Source organism: Chiloscyllium plagiosum, chromosome 3, assembly GCF_004010195.1.
Source record: "Chiloscyllium plagiosum isolate BGI_BamShark_2017 chromosome 3, ASM401019v2, whole genome shotgun sequence".
Lineage (NCBI taxonomy): Eukaryota > Metazoa > Chordata > Chondrichthyes > Orectolobiformes > Hemiscylliidae > Chiloscyllium > Chiloscyllium plagiosum.
Genome location: NC_057712.1, coordinates 23,190,557 through 23,212,908, shown reverse-complemented (window position 1 = coordinate 23,212,908; position 22,352 = coordinate 23,190,557). Strand labels below are relative to the sequence as shown.

The 22,352-nt window shown below is 41.4% G+C and overlaps 1 protein-coding gene across 12 annotated transcripts in view; it reads right to left on the bottom strand.

Annotated features, from left to right (window-relative positions):
- The window catches only part of LOC122541729 (myelin transcription factor 1-like protein), a 438,359-nt gene that overhangs the window by 215,065 nt on the left and 200,942 nt on the right, over positions 1 to 22,352 (bottom strand). For all 12 annotated transcript variants that reach the window (XM_043678643.1, XM_043678679.1, XM_043678690.1 and 9 more), the window contains one exon: positions 9,871 to 10,005. In XM_043678643.1, coding sequence (XP_043534578.1) covers positions 9,871 to 10,005 — 135 coding nt within the window. The remainder of the gene's footprint in view (positions 1 to 9,870; positions 10,006 to 22,352) is intronic.

Sequence of the window (22,352 nt, the reverse complement as noted above, 5' to 3'; positions counted from 1 at the left end):
TTGCTTAGCATTGTTTATTGAATGTTACGTATGTTGCTTGTCATACAAACAGTCCTGTGTTACAGCTTTACCAGCTTGATCTCTCTCATTTTTTAAAACTATGCCTGGCGCTGTTCCTGGCACACCATCCTACATTACAAATTGAATCAGTTTGCCCCTCTGGCTTGATGGCAATACAGGGTGGGGGGTATGGTGCCCCATGATGTTACAGATTGGAGTTGAATACAATTCTGCTCTGATTGTGCACGGTGCCACACGGATGCTCAGTTCCGAGCTATTAGCTTTGTTCAAAGTCTATTCCATTTAGTACAGTGGTGATGCCACAACACAATGGAGGGTCTCCTCAATGTGAAGAGGGGACTTCATCTCCACAAAGAATATGTGGCGGTCACTCCTGCCAACACCATCATGGACAGATGCATCTGTGACAGGTAGTTTGGTATGGACAAGGTCAAGTATGTTTTTCTTTCCTGTTGGTTCCCTACAGACCCATATAGTCCATCCTTCAGAATTTGGCCAGCTCAGTCACTGATGGTACTACAGAGCAACCTTAGATGATTGATGTAGATGTCTCCCACACAAAGTATATACTATATCCTTGCCATCCTCTGTGCCAATTGTTAGTCAAAATGAAGGAGTACTGATTCACCAGCTGAGGGAGTGGATAAGGGAAGTGGTAATCAGCAGAGAGTTCCCTTGTTCATGTTTGACCAGATCTCATTTGAGTTCATGGGTCCATAAGTCAAGGGTGAGGTCTCTCACAGCATTTCTCTCTTGACTGCAATTGTCCTGCCAGTGGGAAATTGATAGAAATGGTTACAGTCGTGGTGGTTTCTCGGGCATCATCTCCAAGCTATGAGTTCATGAACATAATGCTTGACAAATCAAAGGCATAGTTCTCCCAACTTTGTCACAAGCTTCAGATGTTAGTAAGGAGGACTTCACAGGATAGACGGGGCTACATGTGCTGTTAACATTTTCAGAGCCTTGGCTAATGCTAGGCGGTCCATCCAGTTTTGTTTCTTCTTATAGATTTCGTACCAGTTTGACACAGTTGAGTGGCTTGCTGGAGCATTTCAGAGGGCATTTAAGGATCAACCACAAGGATCTGAAAGCACATTCAAGTCAGACATCCTTCCCCAAAAGCCTTTGGTGTATCAGATTGACAATCAACAGTAATTTCATAGCCACTATTTTAAATCCCAGATTTATGATTTGAGTTTCAATTCCACAAGGTGTCATGGTGTATTTGAACCCTATTCTCCAACACATTAGCCTGGGCCTCCAGATTATTAATCCTGTGCCATTACCACTGCGCCACTGCAAGCAGTTATGTTCGGTGGCACCTCGACAGATACATTCCCCTCCAGCCACGCCGTACATGCACACTGTGAACAACTTATCTCGGTCAAATGGTTCTAATCATTTTACCATTCTGCTGAACTCAATTAATAAAGGCACCAGTTACAACACATTAATCATGCTGACTATTTTGGACATTTCAATGAACTTTTCCCATTTCATTATCATACTATACTTATATTTAACTGTCTCTGTGGAACATTCAACATCTGTTTCTTAGGTCTCAGCCAAAATTACTAAAGGTAAAGATTGTTGTTGGTAGGTTTGTAGCAGCAATGAAACAGAAAAATAGAAAATTGTGCATCAGAGACCAAACAGTCCAACAAGTTAGCACTAGCAAAAGAAATGCATGAACTGGCCTAAATTCATTTCTCAGTTGTTAGTCCAGAGCACTATTGGTTAGAGAATTTCACAAGTGTTACAGTACAGAAGGAGGCCATTCAACCAATCATGTCTGTGTTGTCTTTCTCAATGAATAGTTCAGCCAGTACCACTTCGTTACCTTTTCCCCACGGCCCTGATAATTTTTCCATTTCCTTTATGGAAGTTTTATCTGACTCTGCCCCTACCACACTTTCAAGTTGCGGTGTTCCAAATCCTAACACTCATTGGATGAAAATATTTTCCTCATGTCATCATTTCTCCTTTAGCCAATTAGATTAAATTTCTCTCCTTTATTCTTGATCCTTCCAATGGGAACAGTGTCTCCCTTACTACCTTGTCAAGATACTTCATAATTTTTATTAACTCTATCAAATCTCTTAACACTCCTCTTCTTCAAGGAGAACAGTTCCACTTCATTGAGTTTTCTATGTATACAAGTTCCTCATCACTGCCAGCATTCTCATGAATCTTTTCTACACCCTCTCCAATACCTTCACATCCTTTTGAAAGTGCAGTGTCCAAGACCTGGACCCAAAGCTCCAATTGAGGTCGAATCAACTTTTCATGTAGTTTTAATAAATTTTCGCACATCAGACTTTGACTCCACCTGAAACGAAATGGGATCTAGAGTGCTTTGGGGAGCCCACTGGGACAGAATGTAATTCAAAATTATGACTAGTAAATTTTGTATCTCTACTGGCACATTTTTGATGGCCGAAAGAACTTAAAATTGACCCCTTAAAGTTCTGGCTCAGAATGTACACAGCAATAATCTGAAATTTCTTTAGACAGCTCTTTTCCAAGTGCACAGAATTCCAAGACAAATAATAAAACATTACAGGTAAGTGCAAACAGAACTGTCTAGGCTTCGTGAGCCCACTAACCATGACCTGGCATCCCCTATTGATCTGGGTAGGTACGCCTGAAATTTAAATAAAAACAATAATAAACATCAGATGAACATCTCAATTTAAGGACGTTGCTACTGATGATGCAGCATACTTCCACTACTGTATAATTTAGATTCTGAATTCAAGTACTGAGGTATAGCGTTTGAACTTGCTGTCTCCTTATACAGAAAAGGAAATGCTATCTACTAAGGTTCTTTCACCATTAAATAATCCATCCAACTGTGCTCCCCTACTGTGTTGATTGGTGGTCATGTTTCTCTTTGAATTCAATACTGAACAGGACTAAGACAAATTGTTTTAGTTTGTCGTGCTATCTAAATGGGGTCCTAAGGGCAAGCAATCTGCTGTCATAAATCACAATTGGACAGTGTTCAAAATCACACATATGTCACAAGGCAATCAAACTCAATCAAATCTTTCACCTGGATTTTACATTCATTGGACTGTATTCTTCAGAAATTATACTTGGTGTGAGAAGATGTTTCTACTACTAATCACAATGATAGCATTGACTTAATGACAAAGGTAAACTTCCCCTAGTTTTACAGTATTCTTTGTAGACAGTTCTTTTGTTAGCAGGCGTTCTGTTCCAGATGCATGACAAAATATTGCACAACGGTGCATTCCATTTGTTGAATGGGAAGTCTGACCATGTTGGATAAATGGCTGAGCTGCAAGTGAAGATATTCATTAAGTAGTATGCAGTTCCAGTGCCACTTGTGCAGAACGGATATTAAAGCGACAGTATCCCACCTTATGTTAGGAACCAAGACAACTGACTTGGGATCTCATGAAAATGAGGCTATGAAATTCTGAAAACTCTTATCATTGAGTGAGTTGAGATCCATCTCTTACAGATTTCTTCATGCTTACTGCTCATTACTTTTTCTTCTCTAATTATATCCACATTCTTCCTGCCCAACACACTGTCACTTGAGCTTGTCTACTGCCATAACTAATTTCTTTAACAACATTTTTCAGTTCCTCACTCCACTTTCTGAAATCAATGCCCTTTATATTTCTCAATTTTATTTGATTTTTCAGTTGGCAAAAAAAAGTTCTTGTTTCAAATTTGGCCATTAACTTTGTTTCTTGTCAAAGTTTATGCAATTTGCTCCACTTTCAGCTAGAGCTTTAACAGTGGTGCAATTTTGGTAATTTTCTTGCTTTGCAGCTAATAGGTCTCCTTTTCATCCTCACACTACACCTTTCCATAGGTGAATCATAGATTCATTACAGTGTGGAAGCCCATCATGTCCACGCAGAGCTTCCAAACAGCATCCCACCCAGGCCCACCCCCCTGCCTATCCTGTAGCCCAGCATTTTCCACAGCTAATCCATCGAGCCTGCACAACCCTGGGGACTATGGGCAATTTGGCATTGCCGACCCACTAAACTTGCACATCTTTGGACAATGGGAGCAAACTGGAGCACCCGGAGGAAAACTACGCAGACACAGGGAGAATGTGCAAACTCCACACAGACAGTGACCCAAGGATGGAATTGGACCCAGGTCCCTGGCGCTGTGAGGCAGCAGTGCTGTCACTGTGCTGCAATTTAACCAGTATCAGCAGAAGGAGTATAATATGGGAAAATGTGACACCTTTCCCTTTTATAGGAAGAATGTACAGTGTAGCAAAGTATTACTTAAACAGAGAACGACTGCAGAATCCTGGGGTACAGAGGGATCCAGGTGTTCAGGTGCGTAAAGAGTCACAACAGGTAGGTACAGCAGAAAATAAAGAGGCTAATGAAATGCTTTCCTTCATCACAAAAGGAACCGAACATTAAAATAAGAATGTTATGCTCAGTTTGACATGGTGCTCGTGAGACTACATCTCAAACACCATGTGCAGTTTTGATCTCTTTATTGAAGGAAGGATGTAAATTCATTGGAGGCAGTTCACAGAGGAGATGGGAAGGACTTTTCCTCTTTGGGAGATTGCAGAACTAGAGGGCACTGTTTTAAAATTAGGTGCTACCTTTTAAGTACACAGATGAGAAGATAACTTTTTCATTCAGAGGATTGTGTGACTGTGGAACTCTGTCTCAGAAGGTGGTGGAGGGGGGTTGCTGAAGGTGGTGTCTTGTTCAGCAAAGGAATCAAAAGGTAAGTGGGAGACAATGGGAATGTGGAGTTTAGAAATGATCTTATCGAATGGCCGTTTAGCTGAAGAGGCTGAATAGCCCAGTTCTGTTTCTAATTCTATGTTTGCATGTAAAGAAATATGCACATGCAAAGAGTCTAGACATACAGTCTCTCTCTCTCTCCCCCTCTGTATCCATTATATAAAGGGAGCAATTTATATATAGCCAAATTTGTTTAATTCTATATTCCAGAGAATGGTTGGGCATAATTCAATGCCGTTATTCAATATGAATAAATGCATGTATAATATCTAGCTGCAGTTAATTGAGAATAGCAAAATGAAACTTCTGAGAACATAACACGAACTGAGGTCATTGTCAGAAGGGTGATTTTCTGAATTCAAATGTCTTTTAATGAGGCCCTTGCCAACATCTTGTCTCTTCCCATTACTTTGTGACGGGCAAGCCCACTGTTAAGTAGCTACAACTGCTTTAAGAGTGGAAACCTGACAGATTACTGCTTTGTTATCTCAGAGGCACTTGGCCAACTTGCTGCAATTACTGTGGCCATGGCACCATAGTTACTGAGGGAACTTCCAGATCTGGAGCCAGCATTTGATGTAATGATTATTATCTCTCTTTTTAGCCTCAAGTCCCTCATTGCTGTTCCTCCAATAATACGACATTCATTCTTGGCTTGTATAACCTGTTATCTAAAAATAGGATTCTACTTGTTTTCCTCCTCCTATATTAGATTAGCTTAGATACCCTACAGTGAGGAAGCAGGCCCTTCAGCCCAACAAGTCCACACCGACCCTCCAAAGAGTAACTCACCCAGTCCCATTTCCCTCTGACTAATGCACCTAACACTATGGGCAATTTAGCGTGGCCAGTCCACCTGACTTGCACTTCTTTGGACTGCCGGAGGAAACCGGAGCACCCGGAGGAAACCCACGCTGACACGGGGAGAATGTGCAAACTCCACACAGACAGTCACCCGAGGCTGGGATCGAACCCGGGTCCCTAGTGTTGTGAGGCTGCAGTGCTAACCACTGAGTCACTATGCTGCCTCCAATTGTTTCTGTCCTTTCTCAAAAATTAATGTACACTTCTACGTTAGGAATAAATAATATTGTCAGAATGCTTCAAAACTATTGTTGCTACAAGAAAAAACAGGCAAAGTGAGAAATATCTTCAGTGCTGCAAATTCTTGTTTACATAAGGAAATCACAGCTAAGCTAATATGGAAAATTCCCTCCAAAATTCAAAAGGCAAACTTCAGTAACTTCATTGCTATTGCAACATTTAAGAGGCATTTGGATGGGTATATGAATAGGAAGGGTTTGGAGGGATATGGGCCGGATGCTGGCAGGTGGGGACTAGATTGGGCTGGGATATCTGGTTGGCATGGACGGGTTGGACCGAAGGGTCTGTTTCCATGCTGTACATCTCTATGACTCTATGACCCTATTGCCAGAGATTTTTTGGGAGCTGTTCCAATCCCACCAGCAAAGTTCCCCTGAAAGTACACCAGGATCCCTGCTTACACTCACAACCAAATTTTCAGAATCAGTGAAGGCAATAGAGTGGGAGCAGCTCTGAGGAAATTTTCAGCCAAAGTTCAAAACATTTTTTAATCAAATAGCACTACTGCACAGCTAAAACTATTCTTAGTTATCGTGCTACTTGGCAATAACATCACTGACTCCCGATCACAGGGTGTTGTGTTTTATCACCTTATCCTATTTTTTCCACTTTTAGTCTTTGTTACATTTTATTTGTAACTCTTTTCTTAAGCTCTGTTAATTTCTTTTTTTATTCGTTCACAGATGTGGGTGTCACTAGTTACACCATCATTTACTGCCCATTCCTAATGACCAGGAGAGCAGTTAGGAGTCAACTACATTGCTGTGGGTCTGGAGTCATGCGTAGGCCAGCTAAGGATGGCAGATTTCCTTCCCTAAAGGACATTAGTGAACTAGATGGGTTTTTCCTGTCAATCGTCAAAAGTTTTATGATCATCATTAGACTCTTATTTCCAGATTATTATTCAATTCAAATTCCATTGCTTGCCAATGTGAGATTCAAATCCAGGTCCCCAGAACATTACGTGGGTTTCTGGAATAATAGTCTCCTGATAATATCACTAGGCCATCGTTAATGTTTAGTTTAAAATTTTTATTTTCGGTTATCAATCTTTAGTGGCAAGAATGGAGAATGTGGTGCTGGGAAAGCACAGCAGGTCAGGCAGCATCCCAGGAGCAGGTGAATCGATGTTTCGGGTAAAAGCCCTTCATCATGGATGAGGCTTGTGAGCTAAGGGGGCAGAGAGATAAATGGGAGGGACTGGGGCCGGGGGGAAGGTAGGTGAGAGTGAGATAGGTGGATGGAGATGGGGGTAATAGTGATAGGTTAGAGAGGCAGTTGGAGTGGATAGTTGGGAAGGAAGATGGACAGGTAGGACAGGTCATGAGGGCGGTGCCGAATTGGAAGGGTGGATCTGGGATAAAGTGGGGGGGAGGGGAAATGAGGAAACTAGTGAAATCAACATTGATGCCCTGGAGTTGGAGGGTCCCAAGGCGGAAGATGAGGTGTTCTTCCTCCAGGCATTGGGTGGTTAGGGTGTGGCGATGGAGGAGGTCCAGGACCTGCACGTTCTTGCCGGAGCAGGGGAGGAAGAAACAACTATCTATACCCCTTCGCAAAGACAACCTATCCAACTAACTTACTGAAACCTCAGCTAAGAAATATTTCAGCTAATTAAAGGAACTTAGTCATTGTTTTCAACTATAGACATCTAAATTCTGCAATGAAATGTCTCCTTTTCTAAGATTTTCCAGCCAGCAACATTATTTCAAGGTGGGATGTATATGTCTACAGGTGTATTATAGTAGAAATAACATAATCATAGAAGCCATACAGTGTGGAAGCAGGCCATTTGGCCCATTGAGTCCACTCCGACCCTCCGAAGAGCAGTCCACCCAGACCCACTCCTTTCCTGTATCCCTGTAACCCTGTATTTCCCATGACTAATCAACCTAACCTGCACATTCCTGGACACTTTAGCATGGACAATGCACCTAACCTGCGTATCTTTGGACTGTGGGAGGAAACCAGAGCACCCGGAAGAAACCCACGCAGACACAGGGAGAATGTGCAAACTCTACACAGTCACCCAATGGTAGAATCGAACCCAGGTTCTTGGTGCTGTGAGATAGCAGTGCTAAACACTGTGCCAATGTGCCACAAATTAATTAATATCAGCATAGAGAATTCTAACTTAAGATTTCTAGGATATTGTTTTCTGCGTGTTCTTGAGGAATTAAGTGTGAGACTACAATCTTTTAATTATTGCTTCAGAATGTTTATTATAAGAATAAATTCTAGATTACATCACAGTAATGAGTACAATATCATAGAGCATATGGTGATTCACAATTGTCAATGTACTTATATATAATAGCTAATCTAATAGAAGTTAATATTCAATACTGTATCACCTGAATGAGATTTGCTCTTTGCTCGATTGAAGGTGGTTAAACATGACAATTCTGTTTTAAATTTACACACAATCTTCAAATTCACCTAATGAAAAATTGGATATTCAAGCTAATACTTCAAGAAGGTTATACTCACAATCCAGTATAATTTCTTAGCAGAATGAAGGGCATTTGTCTCAATATTTCTTAAGACAGTGCAAGTCTTTGCAGACTTCAACTCTATGTACAATCACAGAAAATGACTGGTCTGCATTGACCTGTGAAGCCGACATTTTAAAGAAATTTCTTATGTGTGTCCAGAAAAGAAAAGGTGCTTTTGCTTATTGGTCAATTTTATAAACGGCAGAATTATTGATGGATCAATATAATCCCTTTTCAAAAAATCGTGTGCACATTAAACACCTTAACAGGAGCAAGGTCATTCACACCTTTCTAGCTGTGTGCAATGCCATCTGAAAGCTTTCTCTTGGCAAGATTTCAGATCCTCATACTGCCTCATTCAACTTTAAACTTAACACTTGGATTGCTGCATTAATGTCATGATTTTCTTTACATTCTGATATAACACATCATGGAGTATAGATTGTCTGTTTGTGACTGTGATTATCTTCAAATTGCAGTCAGGAAGAGATGTTGAATAGGTGGGATACCTGATCATACTTCTGAGTCTCCAAACTTTGCCATCAGGATTGGACAGAAGAATGGATTTAAACATTTAGGATAGCCTGCTAGGAAAGCATACTGGCCATCTGCCCATTCCTACGTGCAGGAGCTCCAACTCATTTGGAGGTTGGGTCCAATTGTCAAACTGCCAGGGAGTGTGCCCTGAACTGATAACCTATAATAGCTTTTCAGCCCCAGGGTAACAAATCAGTGGTCCGGCCAGGCACTGCCTCATCACCTACATTGGGACACAGCATGTTGGTATGATGTTGTGAATGCCAGGGTGGTAAGTGAGATGGCAATCACAGGCTACTAGACAAATACTCCATAAAAGTTCTTCCCAAAAATTCTTCTGAGCTTTTCCACATAAACATCCACAAATTTGTTGAAATAACAGTTAGGGTCCCGTTCCGAAACCAAAGGCAAGAGGACAACCATCTGAAACAGGAGGGACCAAATTGTTCCTAAATGGGTCCTGACTGAAAAATGGAATTAAAGGTTATCCGATTTGAAGGTGACATAAACAAGACCTTGAGGGCAGAACTTTTAACTTTGGCATGGGCATAAAACCAGTGATAACTGAACAGCTGGCTAATATTTATGCATTTAATAATGACAAGTCATAATACATTGCAAGTGAAATTGGTCTCATAGGAAAGCAACATCCTGTTTTACACTGGTCCTCCAAGTCACTTGGAGAGCAAAAAGCAGACTGTGGGTTCACTGGGAAAAGATTATCCCTACAGGGTTCGAAATTCCTGTTGAGTAATTTCCTCTATTTTGTTTTCTGTGATTTGTCAGCAAAAATTTAAAATTGTATGCTCCGTTTTGGCCATAATTAGAAACATTAGGAAAGCACCAAAACTGACACAAAGTGACATTCTTTCAGGAGCTAGGGGAAGTTAATATGATAGCAACTATAAATATGTTTACCTTTCACTTTGAACTTCTTTTTCACTTACTTTCTGGAGGAACCCTGTCTTTGTGTGGACAGCCTGACAAACTGCGATGATGAGGGTAAAGGCCTGTGACATGTCCGGTTCCATCACATCCTGGCGTGGGACACTTGCTTTCTTTCTTTTCAAGCCTTGACGACTCTGCGAAAATGAAAGAACTTTTTTTTTAAAATTAGAAATCAGTTAACGAGTTTAGCAAAGTAAAACAAACTTGCATCCGACAATCCCAGTCCAATCCCAGCAGTTATTGCTCAAATTTCAGAGGGCGGGGCAACAAGGATGGCACTTGCCGGTCACCTGCCCCCATTAAGTCAATGCAAAGATTAATCAGGATAGACATAGAACTGGCCACCATTCACTTCTACCAGTCTATGACACTGAACGTAAAGGTGATTGGGCCCTGTCATCACGCAGCCAGAGAGCTACGACCTTTGAATAGGCTTTTTATGTTGCCTTGTCCATCCAGGAAGGTGAGAAATGGGAACCATGGGGTGAAGTAAGTCCTTGCATGATGGGACCAAATAGAAGACCTAATAATGCAGCTCCTCTGCACCTCAGAAATAGAGTAAAACAAACACCTTTCACAATTATTAAAGCAGCCTGCAACAGCCCCTTTTACGGGCTGTTTAAGCCACTGCATATTAAAACCAATAGTGTGGATTTCAAAATCAATCCCGATATCTATTGAAATTATTTTTCTTTTAAATGTGAATATGAAAAAATAAGAATCAGAACTGTTGGCAAAAAATATATTGTGCAAAGGGATTAAGTCAAATTCTGCAAAAGGGTAATGCTATCTTTCTATTTTCCAATGATGAGATCTCTAGGTTTGTAGAGAACAGACTGAAGCAAAATTGAAGCAAAACTTACACTTCCCAAAATTTTTACCCAAAACAGCACCTTTCCATGCCAGAATTCTAAACTTTTTCCAGTAGTTGTAAGTCACATAACCTAAACAAAGTAAACTTGGAGGTACACAAATTATTCACAGACTCATAAGCAAAAAGAAATGGGGAAGTTGTTCAATCAACTACTGTCTGTCTCTCAAATAAGAAATTGTTGACCAGCATTTGAAAGGCTTTGGGAGCCTTGTCCAGCAAGCTGGCAACCTACATAAACTTTTTGGTCGACCATTAAATGGACATCCAGCCAAGAAAGACCCAAAACTGCTTAAAGAAACTAACCAAGGATTAGAAGACTTAAAGAACTAGCCAATCTGTTCGAGGACATCAGATTACAACTGACAAGTATAAATGAGTGAAATATACACAATGCAGACCAGTCTCACATCTTCTCATTGGAGGTGTTACATTGTGTCCTGTGGACAGAGTCTCTGCAAACAAATCATAGCCTTTGAAAGGTGCAGAATAATGAAGGGTTAAATCACAAGGCCAGATTGTATAGTTGTAGCTTTCATTCCTCCAATTTAGACGGTTTTTCAGTTGACCTGATTAAGAGTTTAAAATGTTAAAAGGATCTAAAAAAATGTGGGAATAAAGAAACCACAGAACAACTTGCATCTGTGTAGCATTGTAAAATATCCCACGGCATGTCACAACAGCATTAGCAAGTACATCTTGACACCGAGCCACATGAGAAGATATTAATAGAGGTGACCAAATATTTGGTCAAAGGAATAGGTTTTAAGAAGCATTTCAAAGGAAGGTGGGTGGAGAGCTTTATAGAGGGGCTTTCAGAACATGGAACCCAAGCAGGTGAAGGTATGACCAGCGATTGTTCAGAGTTGGAGGTGGACAGCTTTTGGGAGAGGAGAGGGCTAACAGGGCTGAAAGAAGTTATGACAATAAGGAGTAATTAGGCAATGGAGCAACTTGAGAACAAGGATGAGAATTTTAAAATGGAAGTTTTAAAATGCAGGTGTGGCTGTACCAGGAGCCAACGTAGCTACAGGGGTGATGAGCGAATGGAATTTGGTCCAGATTATGATATAATCTGCAGAATTTTGAATGAGTTCAATGTTCTGGAGGGGAAATAACGTTAGATCAGCCAGGAGAGCACTGTTACATCAATATTTGATGATTGCAAAATCATGGATGATCATTTCAGCAGCAGATGAGCTGCGTTAGGGACAGAAAGGCCACATTGCATATATGTGGAAGTCAGCAGTTTTGGTGAAAGTAGTTCTTCTGCCGAAGAATATTTTAAACACATGGTAATATGATATTTCATCAGCAACACGTGCTCAGCAACAACCTGCTCACTTACACCCAATTTGGGCTTCACCAGGTACGTTTAGCTTCTGAACTCATTAGAGCCTTTGTTCAAGCTTGGAAAAAAAATCAGCTAAATTCCAGAGATGAGGTGAGAATGACTTGCCTTTGACATTAAGGCCACATTGGACCGAATGTGGAATCAAGGAGTCTGAGCAAAACTGAGCTCAATGGGAAGCAATGGACAAAGTCTCCACTAGTTGGTGTCATACCTGGCACAAAGGAAGATGGTTGTGGTTGATGGAGGTTAATCACCTCAGTTCCAGGACATGTCTGCAGGAGTTCCTCAGAGGAGTGTCAATGATTTTCCGTCCATCATAAAATCATATGTAGGGAATTTTGCTGATGATTGCACAACATTTAGCACCATGTATGGCTCACTGAATACTGAAACAGTGCATGTCCAAATGCAATAAGACCTGGTCACATCCAGCTTTGGTATGCAAGTAACATTTGTGCCACACAAGCGCCAGGCAGTGATCACCTCCAGCAAGAGAGAATCTGGAAATTATCCCCTGATATTCAATGGCATCACCATCTCTGAAACATTTATTATCAATATCCTAGGGGGGTTACATTGAGCAGAAATTGAACTGGACCAGCCACATTAGTTCTGTGTCTACAGAAGAAGGTCAGAAAGTAGGAGTCCTATAGTGAGTAATCCAACTCCTGCAACTCCATATTCTGTCCACCATCTACAAGACAAAACTCAGGGGTGTGGTGGAATACTATGCATTTTCCTGAATGATTGCAGCTCCAAAAACAATCAAGAAGCTTGACACTCTCAAGGACAAAGCAGCCCACTTGTTTGGCACCACATCCACAAACACCCTGTCCCTCCACCAGTAATACACAGTAGCTACAGTGTGTATCATTTTGCTAAGATCTAGGAATAGAAAGGCCCTAATAGAGAGAATGCTTTCTATAGATTGTTGCCTTTCAAAGTTTCTGCAGGAGTGAGAGCCTGTTGCTGGCTTTTTCTTACCCCAACCCTTCAACAACAATCTCCAGTGTTTGCTGGAGTATTCAAAAATCAAGTCGGCTACATTGGCAAGAGGCAGTGAGTCTCTTATTTGGAGCCAACAGCTCATCAATAAAATGTAAATGGGATCTGAAGCTGAAAGATAAATGGGCACAGTACTAATAATATGCCCATTCAGCAAGTACCCCAAAACAAGACTTCCTAATGTCTTACAGAAAGGCAGAGTTTATACTGCCTTATCACAGCAAGGAAGGGATATTTTCTCTTATGGGAGAATCTGGAACTAGGAACCACTGTTGCTCATTTAAAACAAAGATGAGATAATTTTATTTTCACTCTCAGGGGATTCTTATCTTTAGAACTCTTGGTGAAAAGGTAGTGGAAATTACTTTGCTGGATGGTTTTAAGAGATGCACAGATTCTTGATAAGCAAGAAGATTGTGGGGTTGGTTGGGTGAGTGAATTGTTATGAGGGTAGGTGGGAATGTGGATTTGTGGTGATAGTCAGATTGGTCATGATGTTATTGAATAGTTGAGGAGGCTCAAGGAGCCAATGGATTACTTCTGTTCCTTGTGTGTATCCGTAAGATTAGAGTGGTGATGGAAAAGCACAGCAAGTCAGGCAGCATCCGAGGAGCAGGAAATTCGACGTTTTGGGCAGGAGCCCTTCATTAGGAATTGCCCGATACGTCGATTTTCCCGCTCTTCGAATGCTGACTGACCTGATGTGCTTTTCCACCACCACTCTAATCTTGACTCTGATCTCCAGCATCTGCAGTCCTTACTTTCGCCTAATGGACTTCAGTAAGGATTCGACAAGGTTCCGCATGGTAGCCTGGTTAGCAAGGTTAGATCACAAGGAATACAGGGAAAGCTAGCCATTTGGATGTAGAACTGGCTCAAAGATAGGAGACAGAGAGTGGTGGTGGAGGGTTGTTTCTCAGTCTGCAGGCCAGCCATGTCCCACCGGGATTGGTGCTGGGTCCGCTACTTTTCACTGTTTACATTAATGATTTTGATGTAAATGTAGGAGGAATGGTTGGCAAGTTTGCAGATGACACCAAAATCGGAGGTATAGTGGACAGTAAAGAAGGTTACCTCAGAGCACATCAGGATCTTCATCGGATGGGCCAATGGTCTGAGGAGTGACAGATGGAGTTTAATTTAGATAAATGCAAGGTGCTGCCTTTTGGAATGGCAAATCAGGGCAAACCTAAACATTAATGATAAGGTCCTGGGGAGTGTTGCTGAACGAAGAGACCATGGAGTGCAGGTTCATAGTTCCTTGAAAGTAAACTCATTGATAGACATGATAGTGAAGAAATCATTTGGTATGCTTGCCTTTATTGGTCAGTGTATTGATTATAGGAGTTGGGAAATCATGTTGCGGCTGTACAGGGCATTGGTTAGGCCACTTTTGAAATTCTGCATTCAATTCTGATCTCCCTGCAATAGGAAGAATGTTGTGAAACGTGAAAGGGTTCAGAAAAGATTTACAAGGATGCTGCCAGGGTTGGAGGGTTTGAGATAGAGGGAGAGACTGAATAAGCTGGGGCTGTTTTCCTGGAGCGAGACCTATAAAATCATGAGGGGCATGGATAGGATGATTAGCTAAGATCTTTTCCCCAGGGTTGGGGAGTCCAAAACTGGACGGCATAGGTTTAACATGAAAGGGAGAAGATCTAAAAGGGACCTAAGGGGCAACTTTTTTACACAGAGGATTGTGCATGAATGGAATGAGTTGCCAGTGAAAGAGGTGGAGGCTGGTACATTCACAACATTTAAAAGGTATCTGGAAGAATATATGAATAGGAAGGGTTTAGAGGGATATGAGCCAAATGCTGGCAATTGGGATTCGATTCATTTAGGATATCTGGTCAGCATGGACGAGTTAGATCGGTTTCCATTCTGTATAGCTCGATGATTCTATGAATGTTTGCAGAATATCTTAATATGTGCCAAACAGTGAATTCTTTTCAAATCACAGTCACTTTCTTAAAATGGATAGGTCATATGGGAATAGGTGGGTACTTTTACAAGTTAGAAAAGGACACAATTATGTTAGGGTGTTTCATGATGGTCTCGTTGTTCTTTTGTCGAATTGTGGAGCTGTGAAATTGGCTGTCAGCTTGGGTAGTGAAGCTGACCACTGTATACCTTTCGGATAAAGCCAGATCTATATCTGTCTCAGACAGAGATAGGCAGGCTGTAATAAAACTCGGGGTCATTTTACTCTCCTAAACTAGCTTCAATCAACCTAAGTTAGATTTTCTGATGATTTCTGCCCCCCACAACTGGCAGAGCTTTTCAGTCAGATGTTACACGTCTGCCACAGATTGCTTGTCGTAGAGGTATGGTCGGGTGAGACACACAGTACAAAGTCTTCATGTTCTGGTATATAAGACATTTTTGGAATTTTCAATACAAGAAGACAGTGTATGCATAGTTGCTGAGTATATTCAAAACTGATTTTTGGATGCCATGGAAATCAATGGTGTAGGAGTTGACCACAAAAATGGAATAGAAGTAAAACAATTCAGCATGGCCTTTTGAAAGGCAGAACAGACACATGGGGAACTCGTCCATGCTGACCAGATATCCTAAATGAATCGAATCCCAATTGCCAGAATTTGGCTCATATCCCTCTAAAACCTTCCTATTCATATACTCTTCCAGATGCCTTTTAAATGTTGTAATTGTACCAGTCTCCACCATTTTCACTGCTGTTACCTGTATGGGACAGTCTGAATAAATCAGTTGATCTTTTCCTGTCTGACAATTTTCAATATTCATTGATTTTTTGCAAGAGAATGGAACAATTATTTCAAATATAGAATGGTCTGACAAGCAACCAAGAAATAAATGGTAAGTTCATTTATTCTGCTCTTACTGGCTAAGACATAAATGTTAAAATACAGAATATTGTTCCTGACATAAAACCCCCTACTAAATGTCACTGATCCAAGCCCTTTTAAAAGGAGTTGACTGATCCTGAATTGACCACCATATTCAAAGTGTCCACCAGCTTGAGGTGTGGTGGGCAGATATTTACCAAGGTCTTATGAATTTTGTGATTGTGTCCTCTTGTGTCGCATTCATTTCAGAGAATCCATGCAATGTGGAGGCAGGCCATTCTGCCCATCAAGCCAACACTGACCCTCTAACAAGCCAACGCTATTCCTGTAACGCTGCGTTTCCCATGGCTAAGCCACCAGGCCTGCGTATCCCAGGACACTATGGGCAATTGAGCATGGACAATCCACCTAACCTGCACATCTTTGCACTGTGGGAGGAAACCGGAGCAGCCAGAGGAAAACCACGCAGACACAGGGAGAATGTGCAAACTCGACACGGATAATTGCCCGAGGCTGGAATCGATCCCGAGTCCGTGGCTTACTTAAATTATCCCTATTTTAAAGATCAATGTCTGCTTAGTTCATTGCTTAATTCATTGGCCTGACCTAGAATGACCAGGAGTGAACAGATTCAGATTTTTTACTACTCTGGTAGTACCATTGAGATATGAGAGTAATTTTAACTGGGATGCCTAAGAGAGTCACAACATTGTGTTCCAAGAGAGAGCAACCAAGTGTTGAGGTGGATATTGGTCAGAAGGCAACGAAAAAGGTAAAGCTTTTAAAAACCTTTCATTATGGAGTTGAAGGGCAGGCATATTTCAAGCTCTCTTTCTGCAAGTTACTTTCTTCCCAACCATTCACCTCATGACTGGAATAACAGATGAGCTGTTGAAGGCTGACACAGAGTTAAGCATTGAGCCCTTGGACTCTTCAACCCTTACTCATAATTTAGTTATGGAATAACCCTGATCACATTTAATGCACCTCACCAAAGCAGTTTATTGTAGGCCAGATATTAGCCTCATTACCAACTTACACTTACATTGTTAAAGCTCTTCTGACCTGTAGCTGTGCACCTCACTTACCAAAGATCCAGAAAGTTAAGTATAGAAATATGACAGGAGTGTTCCTTCAAGCTCCAAGAATACTGTGGACTTCCCATAATCTGAGATATAATGACACTCATTCCCAGACGTACCTGTCTGCCAGCAGCTTTCAGGCCACCTGGAATTGGAATTTCCCAGGGGTCATGTATCAGAATGCAGTTCACTCATCAGACATCTGGCATCAAAATCCATATGCTGTTTGAGGTCATTCATAAATAATGTGAGCACTGGAATTCCAGAGGAGAACCCAATGAAACCCAATGAAACTTTCCCTGGGCGAAATATTTCCCATTTGTCACCACCCCATATTTATTGCTAAGGCATTTTTTTCAAAATATCAAACTCTTAACTATTCCAGAAACCTTAGTTGTGCATGTATGTCAGGCTTGCACATTTGTTAAGCACTTTTTAAAAACCTAAACCAAACAGGGACTTCGATAACTGGCTTAATTACCCGAAAGAATTTAAGTCTGTCTGACATAAATTATTATTTCTAAGGCTAAATTATTGCTCCTTCTCACAAAGGCCAGAGTTTTATTCTAACAGTGGCGTGGTGTTCTCAGCGTCAAAACTGGAAGTGTGTACTATTTTCACTTTTTTGCTCTTTCACCTGTTTCACAACCGAATACCAATAAAATTTAAAGTGCTGTCAGCGTGTATTGAAAACAGGCATGACTCTGTTGCAGGAAATACTTTTTCAGTGGAAATCTCTCCATCGGCTGACAATGTGAAGCCAGTAAAAGAGTCTCCAGATTCATCAAGGAGGCTCTGCATCATGGTCAAAGTGCTTCTGCAAATCTCCATTGCTATTATCATAAAATGTATTAAGAGCACAAAGGTGACAGGGGCATTTTAAATTTCAGTGATAAATAATTTGCATTAATTTGGTTTCATTTTATTTATTTGTGCAGCATTATTACTTGCTGAATCAGAGATCTGAATGTATTAACACAGTTTATAGCTGGCACTCATTGATGGTTGGGAGGTGGTTCGGGACATTTCCTTCATCGTAGAAGAAATAATCTGGTGTTGCTTCCTTCATCTCTATTGAATACTCCAGTTAGTGCTGGAAATGTGTTGCTGGAAAAGCGTAGCAGGTCAGGCAGAATCCAGGGAACAGGAGAATCGACGTTTCGGGCATAAGCCCTTCTTCAGGAACCCGAAACTTCGATTCTCCTGTTCCCTGGATGCTGCCTGACCTGCTGCGCTTTTCCAGCAACACATTTCCAGCTCTGATCTCCAGCATCTGCAGACCTCACTTTCTACTCCAGTTAGTGTTCAGTATTGTGCTCACCACCAAATTTGCAAGAAGGCTCTCCCTTCTTTGCACAGCAAGCAGGAGGGCTGATTTTGAGGTGCACTCAAAGCCATGTAAGGACACAACCTGTCAACTCCCTGAGATAGATTCACACTTGGGGATCCTGCAGTTTAGGCATCTCGTTCTTTTTCATTAATTTTGACTGACTGTTCCCACTCCCACCACAGTGCCCCGGATGCCAGTCCATTCTCACTTCAATCCACCATGGCCATAATCCCAATTCTATCCCATTACATCCCATCCATGATGCCCTGGATCCTTCTTCCACTTCTCATACACCTGAATCCCAATCTCTTAAACCTGAATCCCTGACTCGTCCTCTCTGGTCCCATGCCCCCAGGCAAGCTTCTATTCTCCTGCCTCCCTCTCTCTCACGCCATAAAGCTCAACAGGAAAACCACTGACCTTAACAATAACTGCACAAAGCCTGACTGGTACATGTCACCTTGAAATGAATGTGAAGCAATTGCCACAAGATTCTCATTTACTGCTGACTATATTGTGAAGGTAATTTTAAAACATTTTACATTAATGTGTATTCTTAGCGTGCAAACACATCACAAGTACAAAGCCACCACATGACAGCATGAGGCGTGACACACTAGAGGCACACAACTGGCTTAATCACTGCATCTCAACCTGTGGTCGGGAAATCAAAATTTCACATCCTGTCTCATTCAGTCATCTCCACAGGACATGTTCCCCACACTTGTGGGCTCCATAAAATCCCTGTCCATGCTCTTTATATACATTGAAAGCATCTTGCAACTGTGTCCAAACAAGGGCGTTTGATTGAATAGCCTGAATTACTGCAGATGTGCCCTACAATTATTGAAACTACAGTTTTACTGTCCAAGTATCAGACACTAAGCCAATGGATACTGATATCAAGAAATTAACTGACCACCATCCAAATTTCTGTGTTAAATGTGGAAGATGGCATCAGGAAACAAGACAGAGATTAGTGACAAATCTTTCACCATTTTAATGCTTGGCTCATTTCCTGCCTTAATTCTGACAACTACCAGACAGACTGTCACTTATTATTCCATGCAAATGAATCAATGTTACATAGTTTTTTTTTGTGTAGTATACATATACCATAAACTTCAAGTTCATGCATTGATTCATGTTCAAATTGGCTTTGTGTTCATGTTAAAAGTTGATCGGTCATTAAATATTTGAAAAAGAATTTAAGATCTTTGTTTTTCTTACTTCCAACTACTTTGCCCATCTCTCTCTTCCCTTTGCTCAAAGGTTATCCCACCATCATGTGACACAGGATACAATAGGTTACATTTTCATCGGTTGGACACAAGTTTCTCAATTGTAAGGGTTAAATGGAGAAGACAGGAGAATGGGGTTGAGAAGGACAGCAGCCATGATCGAATGGTGGAGAAGACTTGATGGGTCGAATGGTTTAATTCTGCTCCCAGATCCTATGGTCTTATGAGCTCAAATGAGTAAAAATCAAGTGGCTTCGATAAGGTGCTGATGATTTGCTTTACAAGTTTATTTGCCAGAGGCAGTGAAAATAAAAATCTGCTACCACAGCTTCTTTTAATGGGAAGTTCCTTGGGGACTTTTCATGGGGAGTTCCTTTCCATCTGTATGTATTGAAAAGAGAAAACAATAAGCATTGGAGGGAGGCAAGGTTTGTGAGTTTGCACTGGAGGCACAACCCACTGACCCACTGGTATGCCAAACAGGACACCGCCATGTTTGTAGAAACTTCACTTTCTAACAGAAGTGGCCTCTGTGCTACGCCAAGTACTGTCCGCAGAACAAGTAGCAACCCTACCACAGACCTTGTTCTGGGAATGGCTAAGGTTTGACTGATCAATTTCTATGTTATGGGCTACAAGTGAGGACGTCTCTAATTTTCACCAAAACACAGTGCACAGATATCTTCAGGAAGTCACAGAATCTTTTCTCGTGCAAACAATTTAACCTACTGACTAATTGACAGTAACATAAAAGAGTACTATAAGTTTACAGAGACGTAGAATTCCTCATGATTCTCGGACCAGCAACAAACCACAATGTAAGTGAATCAGTTTCCCTATGAATCCCTTTGATTCTTTTTGTTTAAGGAAATCTGCTCTACCAATTCCTTTTGACCCATAAAAACAGGGTGGATCTTGTTCTCAGGACAACAGGTAGCACACTATCTAAAACAAAGTAATCACTGAGCACATCGACAGGATGTTGAAAGAGTGTCCCTGGTGCCTGGAATGATCTGCAGGCATGCTGCAAAGTCACCAAGGTGGGGAGCCCAGGATTGTGGTGATCTAATGCAAGCTATTCAACTTTATTTTATGAAGAGGATCCCTATTTAGAACTCAAGGGAGGTCTAAGGAAGCAAAGTGAACAAGAAGAGGAGCAGAAACTGTAACTGATTGAGGACAATGTTGATGAACATTGAAGGTCCTGCCTCATACCCATGTGGTACAAGGAGCTGGCACAGTGGTTTGCACAGCTGCCTCACAGCATCAGCGACCTGGGTTCAATTCCAGCCTCGGGTGACTGTCTGTGTGGAGTTTGTATATTCTTGCCATGTCTGCACAGGTTTCCTCTAGGTGCTCCAATTTCCTCCCCCAATCCAAAGATAGGCAAGTTCAGTGGATTGGCTATGCTAAATTGCCTGTAGTATCTAGGGTTGTGCAGGCTCGGTTGATTAGACACGAGAAATGTAGGGTTATGGTGGGTCTGGATGGGATACTCTTTAGAGGGTTGGTGTGGACTCAATGGGTAGAATGGCCTGCTTTCAAACTGGAGAAATTCTATGATCTTCCCTTATCTGCAATGACTGGGCTTGTCCTTTACAGTGCTGTGTATACCTCCTGCTTCCCACAATTAACATACAATTACTTCACTGTTAAGTAACAATTGATCTACATAATGAATGCAAATTCCAAATGTTTCCACAAAAAATAAGCTCCTACTCAAAGATCCTGAGATCTTGTGGGGTTGGTGGGCACAAGTAGTGTGGAACCTGAATTCTCTGGATTCTTGCCAAATGTTATTCCAACAGCTTATTTAAGTTTATGCTAGAAAGGGATTTTTGTTTGGAAGTTTCTTTGCTCAACTTTGCCTCTGGTTTCCCTAATCAGAATGGCAGGATGACCTTGCAATATAAAAATACCTATTCTTGTGTTTGTCCTCAATCCTCAGTGAGTGAGTAGAACACAAGAAGGGGCAAGGCTGCCATTTGCCTCTGGGGCTTGAGATGTCCTCATCTCTTGTGTGATCTGCTGACTTATTGCACCTCCAAGCAATGAAAGGTGTTGACTTAGGGATTCATTTATATCTCAACATCCAGAGAGACCAGACTACTGCATGCCTATTCCCACCACACCACTGATTCTTGACACAGTCTTTGCATTCTCATTAATCTGAGGAAAAATTGATTCAGTGATCCCAATGAATCAATCTGGCAATATCTCTTTTTATGCAACATTCTGAGCATCACCAGATAAAGCACAGACTGCCTTCAAGGATTTGGTGGCCTCTGCTCCAGATATGCTTGGAGTTGTCACAAACCAATCCAGAATTGACAGCATTGCTTCAAAGCCATCCAGCATTGTACCATCTGTGCAGTTTAGTGCACTTCACATCCATCCACCCTATACTGTTTGACCTGGCCTTCAGGGTCTGCACATATGTTTGTTGGTTTAATGCAAGAGTGATTCTTTTATAAGTATTTCTGTCTCACCAAGTGGTAATGTAGGCCAAACATTCAATTATTAACAAGTTCCTCCTCATGTTTTACCACTAGCTATCTTTTCTCTGTGTGTCATCCAGTGGCACCCTTATCTTGATCATTCATGAATTTTACTGAGGGAGTATGTATGCAGGCTAGAGTGTGACGTATTACAGCAGGCTCAGATTTACAGCAGTCTAGTTCTGCTTTTTTCTGGCACATCGAGGGAGAGAAAAGAGGAACAGGAAGGAATGCTTCGGAGCAGGGTTTATATATTATTTGTCGTATAA